The 18,405-nt window shown below is 39.9% G+C and overlaps 1 protein-coding gene across 5 annotated transcripts in view; it reads right to left on the bottom strand.

Annotated features, from left to right (window-relative positions):
• MSRA (methionine sulfoxide reductase A) overlaps positions 1 to 18,405 on the bottom strand; it is a 431,326-nt gene that overhangs the window by 214,569 nt on the left and 198,352 nt on the right. For all 5 annotated transcript variants that reach the window (XM_054717623.1, XM_008150757.3, XM_054717619.1 and 2 more), the window contains one exon: positions 13,432 to 13,500. In XM_054717623.1, coding sequence (XP_054573598.1) covers positions 13,432 to 13,444 — 13 coding nt within the window. In that variant the 5' untranslated portion in view covers positions 13,445 to 13,500. The remainder of the gene's footprint in view (positions 1 to 13,431; positions 13,501 to 18,405) is intronic.

Genomic DNA, 18,405 nt, shown 5'->3' with positions numbered 1-18,405 from the left:
TGTTGATTTACTACACTGACAAATTTTAGTCTTATTTTAAGCATTGATTTTGTGTTTTAAATCTCATCACTACATTTCTTTGACTTGTGCTCCATTCCACATTTTATGTACACCAGAAATACAATCTGAAATGCTTCTAAACCATTCAATGCATTGTGGAGCAACTCACTTTGAATGAAATCAATGCACACATTCAACATGATTCTGAGTGATTTAATTCCATCTAAAAATGCAAGCAGTATTGATCTGTAAGTAAAGCAATAATAATAGCTAAATACTCTCCACAAAGTATTTGTATCTGTTTTAGCTAATGTGTTATTTAAAAGGGCCATTTAAATTCTTAATACACAGGGATAAAAAATACAGTTGACCCTTGAACAGCACAGGTTTGAACTGCATGGGTCCACTTATATGCAGATTTTTTCAATAAATATGTACAGTACTGCCCTAGCCATTTTGGTTCAGTGGATAGAGCGTCTGCGTGCGGACCTAAGGGTCCCAGGTTTGATTCCAGTCAAGGACACATACCTTGGTTGCAGGCTCCTCCTGGGCCCAGGCCCTGGTTGCAGCTCCTGCAAGAGGCAACCAATCAATGTGTTTCTCCCACATTGATGTTTCTCTCTGTCTTTCCCTCTCTCTTCCACTCTCCCTGAAAATCAATGGAAAAATATCCTCAGGTGAGGATTAACAAACAAACCAACAAATGTGTAGTACTGTAAATATATTTTATCTTACTTATGATTTTCCTAATATTTTATTTTCTCTAGCTTAATTTATGGAAGAATGCAGTATATAATCATACAACATAGAAAATACGTACTAATCAACTATTTATGGTATCAGTAAGGGTTCTGATCAACAGTAGGCTGTTAGTGGTTAAATTTTGGGGTCAAAATTTATACACAGATTTTTGACTGCACAGGGTGCCAGCACCCCTAATCCCTGAATTGCTCAAACTATGAAGATTTAGCATTTGAGACACAAAAAGGTGTGAAGATTTATTATTATTATTATTATTATTATTATTATTATTATTAATTAAAGGCAGTGAATATTCAAGTCAAAAGTACTGGACTAGGAAGCAATAGCCTCCTAAATGGTACCCCTGCTACTTTACTCATCATCCTAAACATATTATCTTCACTATAGCAGCCAAAGTGGTTCTTTCAAAAAAAAGTCATGTCATGTCACTCCTCTGCCCAAAATCCTCTAAAAGCTTTCCACAGTGTACATACCACAGTTAACACAATTACTTCATAATTTAACTTCCTCTTAATGTCTGACCTCTGTTACTATTCCCTCCTCCCCACCCACCCCCCTTTGCTTATTACACCCCAACACACAGGCCTCATGCCCCGCCCATTCCTGCCTCAGGGCCTTTGCACTTAAATATTCCTTCTACCTAGAAGGCTTTATCTACAGATCTCTGCATGACAACTTCCTTTAGGTCTTGGGTTAAATATCACCATTTCATTGACACCTTCCTTGACTACCTTATTTTAAATTGTAACCCCCAACCTCAACCTAGCATTTCCTACTATCCTCCCCATTTTAATCCACAGCACTTATCACACTGTAAAATCCCATACTATATACTTTAGATAGTTATTTACTGTCCTACCCGACTAGAGTGTAAATTCTTTGAGGGGTAGAAGGGTTTCTGTTTGTCTCCTGCTGCAATAAATGAACAATTTGATTAATACTTGAATACATTATCTGAACGCTAGACCCAGTTCTGCCATTAATTAGTAGCCTGACCCTAAAGTCATTTAATCTCTCTGAGCCTCTGTTTTCTTACCTCAGAGTTAAATACAAAAACAAATAAAATTATATATATGAAAATACTTTATAATGGGAAAATTACTTCACAAATATAAAGGTTGTTGCTGGTGGTGGTATTTTTACAGACATTTCATTGCTAGGTAGATTTAAAAAGTCCTACATGGAAAAGAAAAAACAGGGACAAAATTTTTAGTCCCGTTACCAATGCATTAACAGCAATTGAAAAGCTCTTTGTCATTCAGCTGGTGCACTTGCCCAGCTGTTTATGTGTCACTGAAGACCTATGTACTGGTATCAGGATTAAAACACAGGCTATATGCTTGGGAATCCAGCTCTAATTATTTTACAGATGGGAAAGCAAGGGCAGATGCTGAATCCATGCCGACGAGGCCTTTTCCATCTTCTGGTCACCCTTTTGCACATTACTATAAAGCTGTTTGGGTAAGACCTGGCCAAAGAACATACTGACCAATCACAAATTTTCAGCCTAAACAAAGGAATGTTCATAAGCAGTTCCCATGCCTTCATGGCAGTTCAGTTCATTGGTTCCTTGGGTAGGTCCTTCTCTAAGCTCCTAGTGTTATCATATTCCTAAAATTTTCCCAGATGACCTTCCCCAAACTCTCTCCCATTAATGTTCCCTATGAGGTGAATACAAACTCTTCCCAATGCAAATGTCAGTACCATCTGGGCCAAGGTCATACACCAAGGAAGAAAAAGCCTGATGGACAGAGGGTGACAATAAGTTCTTCCAAGAACTAAATGAATACATGGGTGTATTAAGCAAGATGGATGCAGGCTGCCACTGGAGGTATTTTCTCTTGACCTGACAAGTGACAATATTATGAAAATTAAGAAAGCAGAAAAGGGTCATCACATGGAAAGACATTTGAGATTCAAAGGATTGCATAGTTTGAGAGATCAGAAATGTGGTCTTTTTCCCACAAAAGAAATAGCATTGATTCCTGAGAAAGCTTGATTCTGGAATGTCATGTGAGAATATTTTCACTTGTCTTACAGTAAGCGTATTTTTAAAATATCTTTTTGGGTTTGTTCATGATAAGGTCTACGATGAACTATCATGAGTTCTTTCTATTTTATCATGAGTCTTAGAATTGCAGCTGAGACTTGGAAGAATATATGGTGAGGCCTACAGCAGAAAGACATCCATTTGGCAATCATCACTGTTGATCCCAATGTCTTTGGGCTCAATGAAGATACTTGGTCTTGGTCAATGATAATCCTTTGTCTAAGTCCTGGGGCATTGTTGACAAAAGAGGAAGACAAAAAGTGTTTTGTGCAATAGCTCCTGGTATACTGCAGACACTAAATTCTATAGAATGTAGGAAAAGTTCACAGAGTCTTTCATCGTTCACACTATTTTGGCTAAAGGTATGCTGAGCTAAACAACTGTTTCTCAGCGTGGATCAAATATGTTGCTTGAATTGAATACCACTTTCCTAGGTTTTCAGTGATAACATCTCCAGTTATCCCTAGAAACAACAGAACTGGCACTGCTGGATTTTGATTGCCCTAAAAAATAACTACATTGTATTGGACTTAAGAAATTTCATTCTTGAAAATTATTTTAATTTTGTTTACTTTATTTATACACAGCATCATTCCAAACATATCAAAAATATACATGATAATAATAAAAATAAAATGAGATTTTTTAAAAATAAGTACGTCAGTAAAGAGCTCTCCTTCTTGAATCCCAAAATGTTTGGCAATAAGAACTGCACACAGTTTTTACCTACTCAGTCTGTGAAAATTGGAGGGCAGAAAGTATGGACAATGCACTCTAATAAATATGTCTCCATGTACCCTCTAACTCATTCGCAATATGAAGCCAAAGCATGAAAAAACACCCCAGGTGAAACAGCCCAATTGTTCGTCTTTATGGTAGGCAACATTCCTGGGGAGGATTTGTCATTTCTTGGCTGCTTATCCATTTCCATCATTTCAATATTTTGAAAGCATTCCATGTCTAGAAGCAAGATGGTCTCCAGCCCTCAGGTCCTCCTAGAGTTGGCTTTTTGATCCTGGGACACTGAGGTTCAGGACCAGACCCACATGGCAGCATGTCCCCTGGTCACAAGAGTGGAGGCGAGAACAGGAGGGAATAAGGCTGCTCCTTAGATCCAGCTTTGACGGAGACATGACTTTCTGCCACCTGACTATGTGCCACTTCTTTGTTTTACCCAAATCTGTTGAGGAAATCTGTCTCCTGTGATTATATTTTCAAGCCTTTGAGCAAGTGGTTACAAATATCAATAATTTCATTAAATGCACAAGTGAAAATGGTCATTCAGTCCAAATAAAGATGTTTCCATCACTTGTTAAATCACTTTTGACTTAAGCAACTATACCTATGTATGCTTCTGAGTCATGAATATACATTTAATCCATGCTCAGACACATGGAGCAAAATGGTAAATATGAGGAGAAATGAAGCTGCTTTTCTAATCAAACTAGATGTCAAGGTACTAAATAGTTGATAAAATGGAAGTTTCTTTTTATAGAAATATCCCAGTTCATAAATACAGGGAAATGCTAGAATTAAAATGTTATCATCTTGCAGCCTCTAATAAAATAATAGATCTAAGCAATGATCATTAATGGCTTCACCAAAAGAGAGACAACTGATTATTAAATGCCTCCTGAATGGTTTACACCTATGGATTCTGATCAGGCTTCCAATTCCCAGTTTGCAGAAAATACAGGGGTCTGAAAAACATGATCATTCAATCCCCGACTGAAGAAAACAGTGCAGAATAAATCATCTAATTTTTCAAACAAATTGCAAGGGAAAAGAGAGAGATGAACTTATAGATTAAAAGAGACTGAATATTTATATCAACCAGTTGAAATGTATGGACTCTATTTGGATCCTGATTCAAGCAAATAGTTTGAAAAAAAAAACATTTATGAGACAACAATGGAAATATGGACTCATGGGATATTCAATAATAACAAGGAACTATTTTTAGTACAATGATGGCAGTGTGGTGTGTTTTCTTAAAAATTGCTCTTTGGAGATATATACAAAAATGTTCATGGTTGAAATTATATTATATTTCAGATTTTCTTTCAAATAACCTGGGGTGAAGGAGAGTGAGTGGAAATACAGATGAAACATATTCAGCCCTAAGTGATAACTGTTGAAGCTGAGTGAGTGAGGTTTCATTATAGTAGTCTCTCTGTTTTTATGTTTGAAAGTTTTCATAATGAGGAACTAAAAAATAAATATATTTTAAAATCGTGAGAAAAATAACAATGATAGAACATTACCTAAAAGACAACTAGTCCACTGACTCTTTTTGATACAAGACAAGTAACTTCTAGGTTAAGCCAGAGCCTACCTGCCAGAGAAGCACACTGTGGTACCCAGAAGGGCATGTGAACCAAACTGCCCCTGGTGGATATCAGGAACCCAAAGAGAGGAGCAGTGTGACCAACAGCTCACAAGTCTCCTCATGCTGCTCACTCCAAGGTTATTATAGCTGTACCATTTACTGCCTTACATTACACAGTGTCCTCCTTATTAATATCCTTGAAAAGAAATTTCTTTCTGGTTCTAGAATCAGGAAATCTTATGATTCCCCCAAGCATGTAGATTTTCAGTATCATTAAAACTGAAGCCAATCACCACTTCACACCATCAGAATGGTAATTAACAAACAAAATAACAAATGTTGTCAAGAATGTAGAGAAATTGAAACCCTTGTGCTTTGTTGATAGGAATGTAAAATGGTTCAGCCATTATGGAAAATGGTATGGCAGTTCCTAAAAAATGAAACATAGAATTACTATATGATCCAGTGATTCCACTTGTAAGTATATAGCCAAAAGAATTAAAAGCAGGGTCTTGGCCCTGGCCATTGTGGCTCAGTTGTTTGAGCATCATCCTATACACCAAAAGGTCTCCGGTTCCATTCCTGATGAGGGCACATGCCCAGGTTGTGGGCTCGATAGGAGGTTTTTAGGAGGTAGCCAATAGATGTTTCTCTCTCCATCTCCCTTACTCTCTCTCTAAAATCAATAGAAACATATTTTTTTAAAAAGAAAAGTCTTGGAGAGATATCTATAAACACGTTTATAGAAATATTATTCACAATAGCCAAAGGTGGAAGCAACAGAGTGTCCTTTGACAGATGAATGGATAAACAAAATGTGATATCTACATTCAGTGAAATATTAGCCTTAAAACAGGAATGAAAGGAGAATGGTGGTTGCTTAGGGCTAGGGGGCGGGAAAATGGAAAGTTAGTATTTAATGGATACAGAATTTCAGTTGGGAAAGATTAAAAAGTTCAGGAGGGGGGTGGTGGCGATGGTTGCACAACAATGTGAATGTACTTAATTCTATAGTACATTTAAAAAAGGGTAGATAGTAAAATTTATATTTGTATATTTTACCACAATTTTTAAAAATGGAAACCAATTATACAACTAACTGATCTTTACATATCTGTCAGAAAATAGAGGCAAATTTGTGGCCAACTTCTATCAGTTATATTGAATTGTGGCATGCATTCTTCGTATATTTCATTTCTCATATTTTTCTCAAGTCTAACATTTACTTAAATCCAGTAAGTGTTACTTTGCCATCTCTTGTATATACTTTAATTTTCCTTTATTTCATTTTATAACAAGGCCGAAAATAAGTGGTTGGGAAGAATGAAAGGAAGAGAGAGAATATTCTTTTTTATGTTATCTGCAACACAAGCTCAGTATTTTTCTTAAACATGCTGATTGAGTTAAACTGAATAACAATTAACTTTTTTAGCTTTGTTGTTTTCCATATCTATGTTTCTCTTCTAAAAATGTTAATTAACAGAGGAACAGTAGAAACATGGCTGTTTCTCCTGCACATCCTTTGGAGCATATTTTCTCTATAGACATTTCTGCTGTACTTGTAAAATAAATTAAACAAATCTTTCTCATTTTCAAAACTTTTAAAAGTTGGTCAAATGGATAGTCACTGTATACTAGTGATAATAGTGAAAAAAAAAATAGCTAAAACTGACCAGCTCTATAGTTGAGGCCAAACAAGAAATATTGGTATTTCTGAGAGCTCTGTACTGACTCAGAAGGAAGCCATCAGTCTAATTTAACTTAGGCCAGTGATGAGAGTGGACCTAACAGAAAGTTTAACAAGGGCTGGCCCATGCCCAGGCAGTATTAGATCAGTTCTCAACTAATGCTGTGTGTTATCCTTCAAAATCCCTGAGTTAAAGGAATCATCAGGTCTAATGCAGAGAGATTATGGATCAAATGGAACGGACCAATGTTGGGGCCGCCTGCTTGGGGCCTTGATCACAGCTAGCTCTAACTGGGAGAGCAGATGGCCTCCTCAAAGAGTACCTCCCCGGCTGGTCCTGTGAGCAGAAGTGTCTGAGATCTGACAGCACACTGTCACCCCTATCCTAAATGCCTTGATGACTCATGACATTCTGACAACAACCCTATGAGGTAATTATTCTTCCCCTTGCTTTATAGATGAGGAATGGGGCTTAGAGGAAGTCACAAACTTGTCTGAAGTCACCCAGCAAGATTTATCTGACTACAAAGACCTCCGTGAATTCTGAATTCTTTAGAACTTCTCCACACTTTTTTTTCTTGGGGAGGGGACTTATTTTCTGGGTCTTACATGCATTCCACAATGCTGAGGCTGATGGATACGTGGTCTCTAAGGAAGTGAAGTATTACTTTAACAAACATTTGATTTATTCCTCTCTACAATGGTTTTAGCTCCATTCTCTAAGCACAGAAATCCCCACCCACATTCCAGCTTCCATTCTCTCTATATATTTCCACCCTTCCCCACACCGGGACACCCTCTCTGACTCCAGCTGTGTTCTCTTGGATCAGGTGGACTGCCATACAAATCAAAAGGGATTTTCAATACAGGCTTGGAAAGGACTCTTCCTCTTTCCTTTCCCATATTACCTGACTTCTCTGCACTCAAAAAGAAAATAAATATTGAGATCACCACACACATGAAAAAAAAAAAAAAGATAAAGTGCATCTTAAAACATGGCTCCAAATGACCAATTACTGTCCCTTAAAGGTGCGTCAGCTTACCATGGGAAGAAGGCCCATTTTTGTTTCCCCAAGTATCTCATCACTTAAGAACTTTGCACCAGTTAGCAGCCTGCTGTTCTAACAGCCTTGTGAATTTAGATTGTTTGGTTAATTATAAACACATTTCAAAGTCATTCTTTCTGGCTTTTCCCTAGAATGAGTGACTGCCACTCCACAGCCCACAGAATGGTCTTCAGTAGTTTTCAGTCAAGGTTCAGGGAGAAATATGCCACACTGGGATTTGATTATTTACCAACATAATGTTGGATTCAAGCCAATGAGACACCAATATATTTTCCTTTGAAGTCTGACATATTGCCTGCTGCTTTCAATGCTGTTTTCTTGGCTGGCAGACAAAATAACTGTGGCTGTTTCAAAAATCACCTCCAATTCAAGTGGGGAGGGGAGGTGTCTTGATTGGTTCATCTTACAGTCACTGAGCTCATTCTCCCTTGGGGTGGAAGGTGAGTCCCAGAGTGAGCTGCGTGTATGGGCCTCTGACAGCCATGGCCCCTGCCCTGGGATCAGTCCTTGACAAAGCTATTCAAGAAAGAGGCTAGCAAATTCTTGGCAGCTTGGCTATAAACAGACGTGTGCAACGAGATCATCAGCACGTTTTCATGATGTCTTGGCTGTCTTTGACTCCCTCTTATTTGGAGAGCCCTAAGAGAACCTGACAGAGAAAATGGGTTTTGCAGGAATTTGAGTTCACAGAGCTATTGCTCTCAGACTCTTGGAATCCAAAAAGCCCATGACAACCCTAGGAATTCGCTGAGGCACTTCTGCTGTTGTCCCTTGTATCAATTCCTGAACATGATGATCTCTCGTGGCAGAATCTTACCTCTCACCAAACAGCCTAGATGTGTGTTTCTAAATGGTAGGATCAAAGAATTTAGAGTAAGTAGTAATTGTTTTTCAAAAAGGTTTAACACTCTGAAACAAAGTAAATTCTCATTTATTGAGAAGAAAGGATCTGAAAGGCTATTTAGCCCCACTTCTCGATTGGTTAGGAATGACCTCTTTCATTTGAATACTTGTAATGATGGAGAGCTCATTACCTTACATCACTGGACAGTATTAGTACAATGTTAAAATTGCAAGAGTATAATCAGATCAATTCCCCATCTCTTATTTGATTGCTATGGTTTTATAAATATAACTTAACTAATAACTTCAAGTCATTCAGAAAAAATATAACAGTATATATTGAGTAAAATCTGGGAAGTTAATATAACTACTGGTGTTATACTGTAATATATATTATATATAATGTAAGTCTACTGCATTTAATTTTCCACTTGTTTACCTCCATTTATATATCTTATTTCATTGCTTTTCAATTTCAACTTTAATCAATGTGTATTTATTACTCGGCACAATATTTTATAATGTACATTCTCATTATAGGGAAATTCGTGCAAGGGGCTCGGCCCTCGCAGCCCGGCTGCCTCACGGTCCCGCAGCCCCAAGGTCCCGCCCACTGGTCATTCTGGAAGGTCATTCTGGAAAGTTGTTCTGCCGTCCTATCTATTTAGCATATTAGCTCTTTATTATATAGGACCATTTTTAACAACACCCTTTTCACTCTCAAAAGTATCCTGCTTTGGATGATACATTTTATGGTCAAGTACCATACTTTAAAGTTTTAAAAAATTGTAATTTCAGTTTTTTTAAGTTGTACTAAAAACTTCACAAATTAAGACAGGAATCCCAACCCCAACTTTTCTGCACTCTTCTCAATAAGCTCTTATTTTATTTTGAAAAGATAAATCTTTTGACCATGGAATATTTTTAATAAAATGTAACGCTGCTCCGTGCTTAAGAACCACCACCACAGAGAGGCTGTAGCACGTGCTCTCGGCATGGACGGAGTGGCCTCTGCCAACGGGCTGTCACTTTCAATAAGCTATTGGGAGCCGAGAGACCGTTCTGAGTCAGGTAGAGCCTGCTGGCAAATGTAATGTGGATGTCCCCGTGCCTGAGAAAGCATTCCCTCTACTTGACCAGATTTCTTTCATCTTTGGGTGACTCAGTTTCTCTGTCTCTAAAGGTGCACAATAAAGCCAACTTCACAGGACCGGTGAAGGATTAAAGGGATGTTAGCCATAGGGCCCTCTCAGCTACCAGGAACAAAGGCATTAAGTAATTGCAAAATGTTCGGTTCTGTTTCTCCAGCTTGTAAAAAAAGGGCTCCCACTGACTTGAAAGAGAGCATCATACACAGACAGGGAGAAACCCATAGGAGAGCAGAGCCTATTACCTTCATTATCATTGTCCTAAAGTGCAGAGGAGAGAGCGCAACACAAAAGCTAAAGAACTGTGGTCACAGAAAATCAAGACAAGGACTCACCAATGGGCCACAAAGAAAATCTGATAAGATGAACATCTTACTTTAAAATTAATCTGTGAAGGCCCTGGCCGGTTTGGCTCAGTGGATAGAGCGTCAGCCTGCAAACTGAAGGGTCCCAGGTTCGATTCTGGTCAGGGGCATGTGCCTGGGTTGCGGGCTTGATGCCCAGTATGGGGCATGCAAGAGGCAACCGATCAATGATTCTCTCTCTTCATTGATGTTTCTCTCTCTCTCTCTCTCTCTCTCTCTCTCTCTTTCTTTCTCTCTCTCCCTTCCTCTCTGAAATCAATAAAAATATATATTTTTAAAAAACCACACACACCTTCTGCCTTAATAATAATAAAAATAACAAGCTGTGAAGATTATAGGCCAGAAACTAGGAAATAATCTAAAGGGTATCCCCCCAAAATATATACACACTTTAACAGTTGATGACTCTCTTAATTTTCACTCCTTTTCAGGTTTAACTAATTTGAAATAATGGGTGAAGCCAGACTATGCTTTGAACAAATAAATTTTATCCTAAAGTGCCACTAGACTTTTTTTATGGGAGTACATAAAAGATAAAGTTTACGGTACAAAACCAGCAACAGTTGATGAATTAAAGGTGTATGGTTAATGAATGGAAGGTGTACAATCAATTGAACTAAATGATTCTTGATGTTTGTGATTCCATTGCTTTGCGTTAACAGCAGTGCCTGGACCAGAATGGTCATCAGTTTGAAAATAGGCATGGACAAAAAAAATTATTCATTTTTGTAGATTCTTTTAAATTTTGAAAATGAACTGTATGTTAATAAACACTGACTTTATAATCATTCCTAATGTGTATGCAGTTTTTCGGGACACCGTGTATATATCCTCTGGTCACTTGATACAATAACATATTCATGTATTTTTCACAATGGAGCATGCCCTGTCCCTCACTCTACCCTTCCTTACAGTAGCCACTCCAATATAAATGCCTACTGGCAGTTCAATGGCCACTTTCAGAGTGGATTAAATTTAAAAGCTCCTATTTCAACAGCATGGTACATTCAAATGATTAAGCAACAGATAATGAAATTAGTGATGCAATTTTGGCATAAAATATTAAAACCTCCAAGAGAGAAGAATGAGTTTGGACAAATAGAAAGTGCTATTGCTGCTTCAGTGAACTCACAGTCAAGTACTAGTATATGTAAGACACTCTCCTCTATAATACATGCTACTAAAATCAACAGGAAAGATAAATAGTAGGAGATGTCACTACAAGCAAAAGCTGTGGCTCGAGAGCCCTTCAGAGCACCCTGGGAATGCATAGAAATTCACAAATCAATTTGCCAAATTGGCTTAGCTGGAAATCACACTTTTGTGCATGGATCCAGCTGAAAGGCACTTGTGAATCTACCAGACTCTCCCACGGCTTCTTCAACCTGTGCCAAGAATCTGGGGACATGGTTAAAAGAGTGTGGACTTCAGGGTCAGTCAGACTAGGGCTACAATTCCAGCTCCACTGTCTCACTGGCTGAGTGATCTGGGATAAGTCATTTGACCTTTCTGGGAAGGGAATTACATAATCCTACCAGCCTTGCAAGGTGCTAGAACATAGGCCAAAGAGCTAAGTGCTATACTTAATTTAACCAATTGAGTATAACTATAAACAACCCAGAGTGAGAGAAGCCCACCCCCAAAACCAACCGCTTCCTCACTCCATTTCGGGCCAGGTGGATAAGTAATGTACGTGAGAACAGTTTTAAAACATTAACATAAAATGCAATCATATTCTTGACCAAAACAGGAACCTTAATTTAAGCATCTGGAAGAGCCAAACTGCAGTTCTAATAATGTAAAAATTCTTAGATGTCAAAAAATATTCTATTTTACATTCTGTACTTGTATAAATTATGCACATGATTCATCTCTTTTAACACCACACCCCTTGTCCCGTCACAGTGGGCTTCTCAGAGACTGCCTGCTGCAGGATGAGCCTTTGGCCCTGCTCTAGATGGCAGTTTCTTGCAAGGGCTTTTGTTGTATCACTGCTTTTAGCATTGAAGTTTCTTTGAGCTGGAAATTAGCCTCAGACAACCCATATCTATATTAGCCTACTCAGGATAAAATGTTTCCTTAAGCCCAGAGCTGGACTCAGAGTTAGCAATCAGTGGTGATTTACCGTTGAAGAGTTATGAGACAGAGAGCTCATCCTGGCCAGGCATTTGTACATCTTGCACCGTATGGGCTGTCACCTTTTGAAATATCAGTGGTTAGGGATTATTATACTCAGACATTTAAATGAAGGATTTGATTTTTTAAGAACTAAGCATAATGCACACTCTAAAAATGTGTGCCAGATATCTGACTCGTAACTCTCTCTGAGGAATGAAGTGCAGGTGAGGCCATTTTACCTAAGTTGTCGGCTCAGCACAGTGCCTGTCACCAGGGGTCACAAATGTCACATCAATGTTCAAAGGGTCCTTTTGAAGATTGTTTTTGTCTTTTAGATTTTTCAACCCTGAGACACTAGGTTTCGTGTCATATTGGGAAATGTAAAATAATACCTGTCTTAGCACATTTCCCTCTGTTCTGATATAGGGGGAAACTTCGTTTCTGAAGGACAGTCCTAGTACCAAGCAGGCCAGGGGCACTGTTTGGCCACAGAATTGGGAAGATCTGTGAATAAAGCTCTATGATGAGATGATTATTATCATCATCATCGTCGTCCCTTTTATAAATATAGATTAGTATAGACAGAAGATAGATGTTTTCTCCTAAGGAATATGCTCAATTCATAATGGAGGAGACAGAGGTCATTCAACTAGACTGAGTTTTGTGAAATAACTCAAAACTACTTGAATTCCACCCAGAATTCAACAAAGTTATATATCAATGTGGAAGAAAAAAAAAAACCCTCCCCACAAAGAAAAACACAAGCCCTAAATGACCAGGTTAATTCACAGTGTGGACTTAAGAAGTAGCAAATACACAGTTTGATATTTGGTCTGCAAGGTGAGGGGGGGAAAGCATATTAAAATATATAGAATAAGCTTTTCTGATCCCAGTAATACTAAAAACTCAGTAGTTTGGGGGGGAGGAGGGGTTGGCTCCGATGATTTGTACATATCTAGAAGAGCCCAGATTTTGAAGCCCTGAGGACACGTGCTAAAACTCAGAAATTTGGCACTAGTCTTTGCACACGATTTGGGTTTTCTTTCAGAGTTGATATCTTACCAAATACAGCCATCTGTGTTCCCTCTGGGAAAGGTTCAACTGTTCTGTTGCCATTGACATGATGTTTGGCTATAAAAAAAATAAAGAGAGAAAGAAAGAAATGCAAGTTAAGTGTAAAGTTCTACACACATGCTAACACATGTCATTAAATGTGTCAAAGAGCCTGCTTCTCATTTTTATTTAGAAATAACACCAAAGCTTACCCTCTTATGACAGTTTCAAGTATTGTGGTTTTGATCTTTTACAGGAAAGCCTAGAGATGGGCTGTGCGAACATGTCACTTTGCAAATGAGTGTGCTAAGGCCTGGCCTTAGGCAGGACTGTGCAGTAGGTGGAGGCAGTGCCAGCCCAGCCTGAGAGCTCCTGCCTCCTAGCCAGAGGGTCCCCACTGTGCCAGGCCATCCCTGGAGAACAAGGGAAGCTCCAGCTTCCAGGGGGACTGGGTGGCTTCCACTGAAGAGCCAATCAGTAAAGTGAATCATAAAGACAGCAGGGTCACATTAAAACCAACTTTTCAAGAACATTATCATTTCACTACAGTTCAAGCACTGTTCCCAGGAGCCAAAGACACTCACCTTCTTAGAGCCCAGACAGATACTCTAGTGCTTGCTACTACTCTTCATGCACCCTGGTCTCCTCCACCAATCATCCTTCCCATCCCAGTGTATATCAAGGATTTAGGAATGAAAAGTGACCATGTGACCCAGCTGGCGTGGCTCAGTGGTTGAGCTACAACCTATGAACCAGGAGGTCACGGTTCGATTCCCAGTCAGGGTGCGTGCCCAGGTTGCGGGCTCGATCCCCAGTGTGGGGCATGCAGGAGGCGGCTGATTAGTGATTCTTTCTCATCATTGGTGTTTATCTCTCTTTCTCTTTCCCTCTCCCTTCCTCACTGAAATCAATAAAAAATATTTTTTTAAAAAGAAAAGTGACCATTGTTTTCCAGCATTAATTTGTTGCCATCACACCAAACCACAACCAGATGGGGAATATCTGAATATGGTCCATCTATGAGTATTTTAATATCCTCAACAACTTTTGAATATGGGCATTTATATTAAAAATGCATAACCATGGCTAGAACGCTTTCACATTGCCTCACGTAGCACATATATTTTGATGTAATGGGTCACATTAGATTTATTGAACTCTGGCAAAGGACTCAGCACTAAAGCTAGACTCGGAGAGGTCTGGGGGGAGAGTATGACATTTTTTCCTGCCCTTCAGAAGGGTAAAAAATTCAAAAGCAAATTTTACCAGAAAGTTTACACTTATGTGCTAAGTCCTGGAATGAGGACTAAAGGTACTGTAAGAGTTCACAGCACAGGGACAGTCGGTTGGAAAATCAGAGCCAATGACCTGAAGGAATCACAAGTTGTGTAGAGTCTTAAAGGAGAGGCAGGACTTGGAAAGGCAGAGGGTGCAGAAGCAACTTCAGTGAGAGCCAGGAGTATATGCAACCAAGGCATCACCCTGGGCCAGAACAGAGTCTAGGGCATGCTAGAGGTGATATGCTGAGAAGCAATGGTAATGAAAGACAGATTGACAGGCATAGACAGGGTCATGGAAGGTCTTGAGAACCCCATCCAAACCCATGGGGGTCCTAAGCACCCTTTGCAACACCACTGCAATCTTTTAGAACCTGAAGGCTTCTGAAGTTCAGTCCAGTTTAGATGATCCCTTTGGGATACTACTAGTTCAGGGGCTTCCACTGGTTCCTAAGTATGTGTGGCACTATCCTAAGAAGAGAAAACCTGAGGGGGGAGTCGGAGCCAGGCTAGGTGAACAAGAGAGCAAGCCCTACAGAATGCAAGGTGAAAGGTCAGGTGGCATGGGACTTTATCACACACTCACTCATATGGTTAGGACCACTGGTTACTGAATCCAAAGGAATGTGATGACACCCCATGTGGAGGTCACAACTCTGTTCTATGGTGAGCACTCCACAGCCTTGTCCGTGGTTCTAAACATCTTCCTTTAGACACATCAAGAGCTTTACACCTATTCAAATGCTCTGACCCGCTAATCCCACTCAAAAGAATTCAACCTAAGAAAAATGCCACCTACGAAAAGCACATATGTATAACAATATTTATTGAAGTATTACTACTTTTAATAATGAAATCTTAAAATCAACTAAATATCCAAAATAGAGAAATTGCTTAGAAATTTATAATCCATGATTTATCAAAAGCATGAAATACTATGCTACATATTTTAAATACAGCATTTGAGAGATATATAGGAATGAGGAAAAATATTTGGGATAATGGTAAGTGAAAACAGTCCTATTACACACTGGATGTAGATTATAATGACAACTAATTAAAATGTGAATGCTTATGGGAAAAAACTGCCAAAGAAACATGCTAAAATGAAAATAACTAGGGAAATTATGCAAGATGTTTACCTTTATTAATTTCCTTGGTCATTGTTAGATTCCTATTTTCTAAATGAAAATATGTTTACTTGCTTTTTTTTTTAAATCAACAAATTATAGATTTTTAAAAATTTTCCCCAATACTTGATTTCCCAGGATAGTCCATCAGGCCTTATTTACAACCCAGTACATATTCACAATAAAAAGTGTAGCTGTTTGACATCTCCTCTGAGACAGCTCAAAAGCACCTCCAACACAAGCTGACCATCCACTCCAAACTTGACCTTCTTCCAGCATCCCAACCTCTTGGCATAAGACGACTATCCTCCTACCCATTCTCTCTCCCTTACCACCCACATCTAATCTATCATCAACTCTAGCTAACTCTGCCTTCCAAACATCTTTAGAATCCTTCTACTTCTTCACTCCACCACCAAAACCACTCCAGCCCCAACTGTTGTGGCCTCTTGGGTTGGACTCCTCCAAGTGTCCCTACACACCCTCTCTAATTTGTTCTTCCCAGTGTAGTCACATTGTCTTTGAAAAGAAAGTATAACTCTGGTTATATGACACAAAGTCCCCAACCTCCTCCCCAGTGTGGCTTTCTACTGCCCTGAGGCTAAGTCAAAATTCTGACACAGGCCCCACATGCTCTGCCCACCTCGGCCATGCTGCTCTCTTGGAACCAACGGCCTTTGTCTGCAACACTCACCAGAGCTGCACCTTATACTTAGTCACTATTTGGATGAGTAGACTGTAAGCTCAGGGAGGGCAGGGCTCGTGTCTCTTTTGGCTCACCATATCTACAATACTAGCACAATATGGGACATAGCATAGTACTCAATACATTGTTGTTAACCAACTAAGGAAGACATAAACAGTTCTAAAAGGACTCTCTTTGGCCATTATGAAAGATATATCATTTTATTCACTAAAAACATATCTCTCTTTATATGTACACTAGAGGCCCAGTGCACGGATTCGTGCACTGGTGAGGTCCCTCAACCTGGCTTGCACCCTCTCACAATCCGGGAGCCCTCAAGGGATGTCAGACTGCCGGTTTAGGCCCAATACCCATAGGGAGGTAGCAGTGCACAAAGCAGCAGGCAGCTGCTCCTGAGGAGGAACCTGAGCCGGGGCAGGCGCTGCTCCTGCTCATCCCGGCCCCACTGCACCTGCCACTGCGCTCGGTAGCCCTGCTGCAGAGGCAGGAGAGGCTCGCATTGCCACAGCTGCGCTCACCAGCCATGAGACCGGCTTCTGGCTGAGCGGCGCTCCCACTATGGGAGCCCAGTGACCACCAGGGGACAGCTCCTGCATTAAGCATCTGCCCCCTGGTGGTCAGTGCACATCATAACTACTGGTCGACTCATCATTCAGTTGCTTAGACTTTTATATAGAGAGATGTGGCCCTCATACAAAAATGATCATTAAAAATGGCCACTCAGAAAGTGTCCCCAGCCATGTCGTCTGGACAAAGGGACTCCCCTGTTCTGCTCCTTAAATGCCCACCTCCCTTCCTTCCCATTCACCTGCTCTCAGCTGAGAAGGCAGAGTGCTGGTGGAGGTGGAAAGACTGGAAATGCTAACTGGAGAGGAAGGTGAAAGTTCAAATGCCACTCTCTCTTTACTGCTAAGGTTACCCTAGACCTTGTTTTATCTTTTATTCTAGAGCCCGAGGCCCAAAAATAACAGTGTCTGTAAACTGGATTTCACATTTCCTTCTGAACTACACAGCCCCTGGGGGGAAAGCAAAGACAGTCTTTGCCAACAGAAGACAGTAGAGTTTCAGTGGCTAAGGACATGGGCTCTGAAACGAGGCTGGCTTGGAATCTCAGCTCTCCCGCTTCCTAGCTCAGTTACTTAGCCTCTTTGTGCCTCAGTTTCCTCATCTGTAAGTTTCCTCATTGATAACAACCTTGTGGGTTGCTTTGAGAATTAAATGAGTTAACACACATAATGCACTTAGAACAGTGCTTGGCACATAGTAAGCGCAACTTAACTGTTAGATTAGTATTATCATCTTTGTGTGAACTTGATTTTTTATAAGATCTGAACCAGGGATTGCCGGGAACCAATTCCAGCATGTAATAATTACAAGAGTTCCATCAAAAGGTTGATGGGACTTGGGCGGTTCAACAAGGGTGAGCCACATATGTAGTTTACCTGTTGGAAACTGCTAAACAGCACTTCCCCCAAACCTGAATAGGATTGTCTGCTGCCAGAGAGCTCAGGGCATTTTATTGCCTCCTGTTGGCCAAACACCTGAACAGCTGTAGGCTACTCCCCAAACTGACAATGCTTTTGTACCCTTTGATACCTTACCCTTTGAAGTGTATATTTCCACCTTGCCTTGGGACAAATTGTGTTTAATAAATACTACGGGGTCCTTAAACAAGGTGGAGTCTTCAGTTCCTTTTAGCTGAAGATCCTCTGACCCCCAATGCCTTTAAAAATTATCTTTCGTCCTTGGACTCCTTCTTGAATCTACACGCAGCCCCTTTCTCCAGAATGCTGAACTCTTTATAAGGCTGGGAAAAGAACCCTGGCAAGGGATAACAAATACATGGCACTTAGTTACCTATCCTCCACTT

The sequence above is a fragment of the Eptesicus fuscus genome, chromosome 6, assembly GCF_027574615.1.
Source record: "Eptesicus fuscus isolate TK198812 chromosome 6, DD_ASM_mEF_20220401, whole genome shotgun sequence".
Lineage (NCBI taxonomy): Eukaryota > Metazoa > Chordata > Mammalia > Chiroptera > Vespertilionidae > Eptesicus > Eptesicus fuscus.
This window is presented reverse-complemented; position numbering and strand designations above follow the sequence as displayed.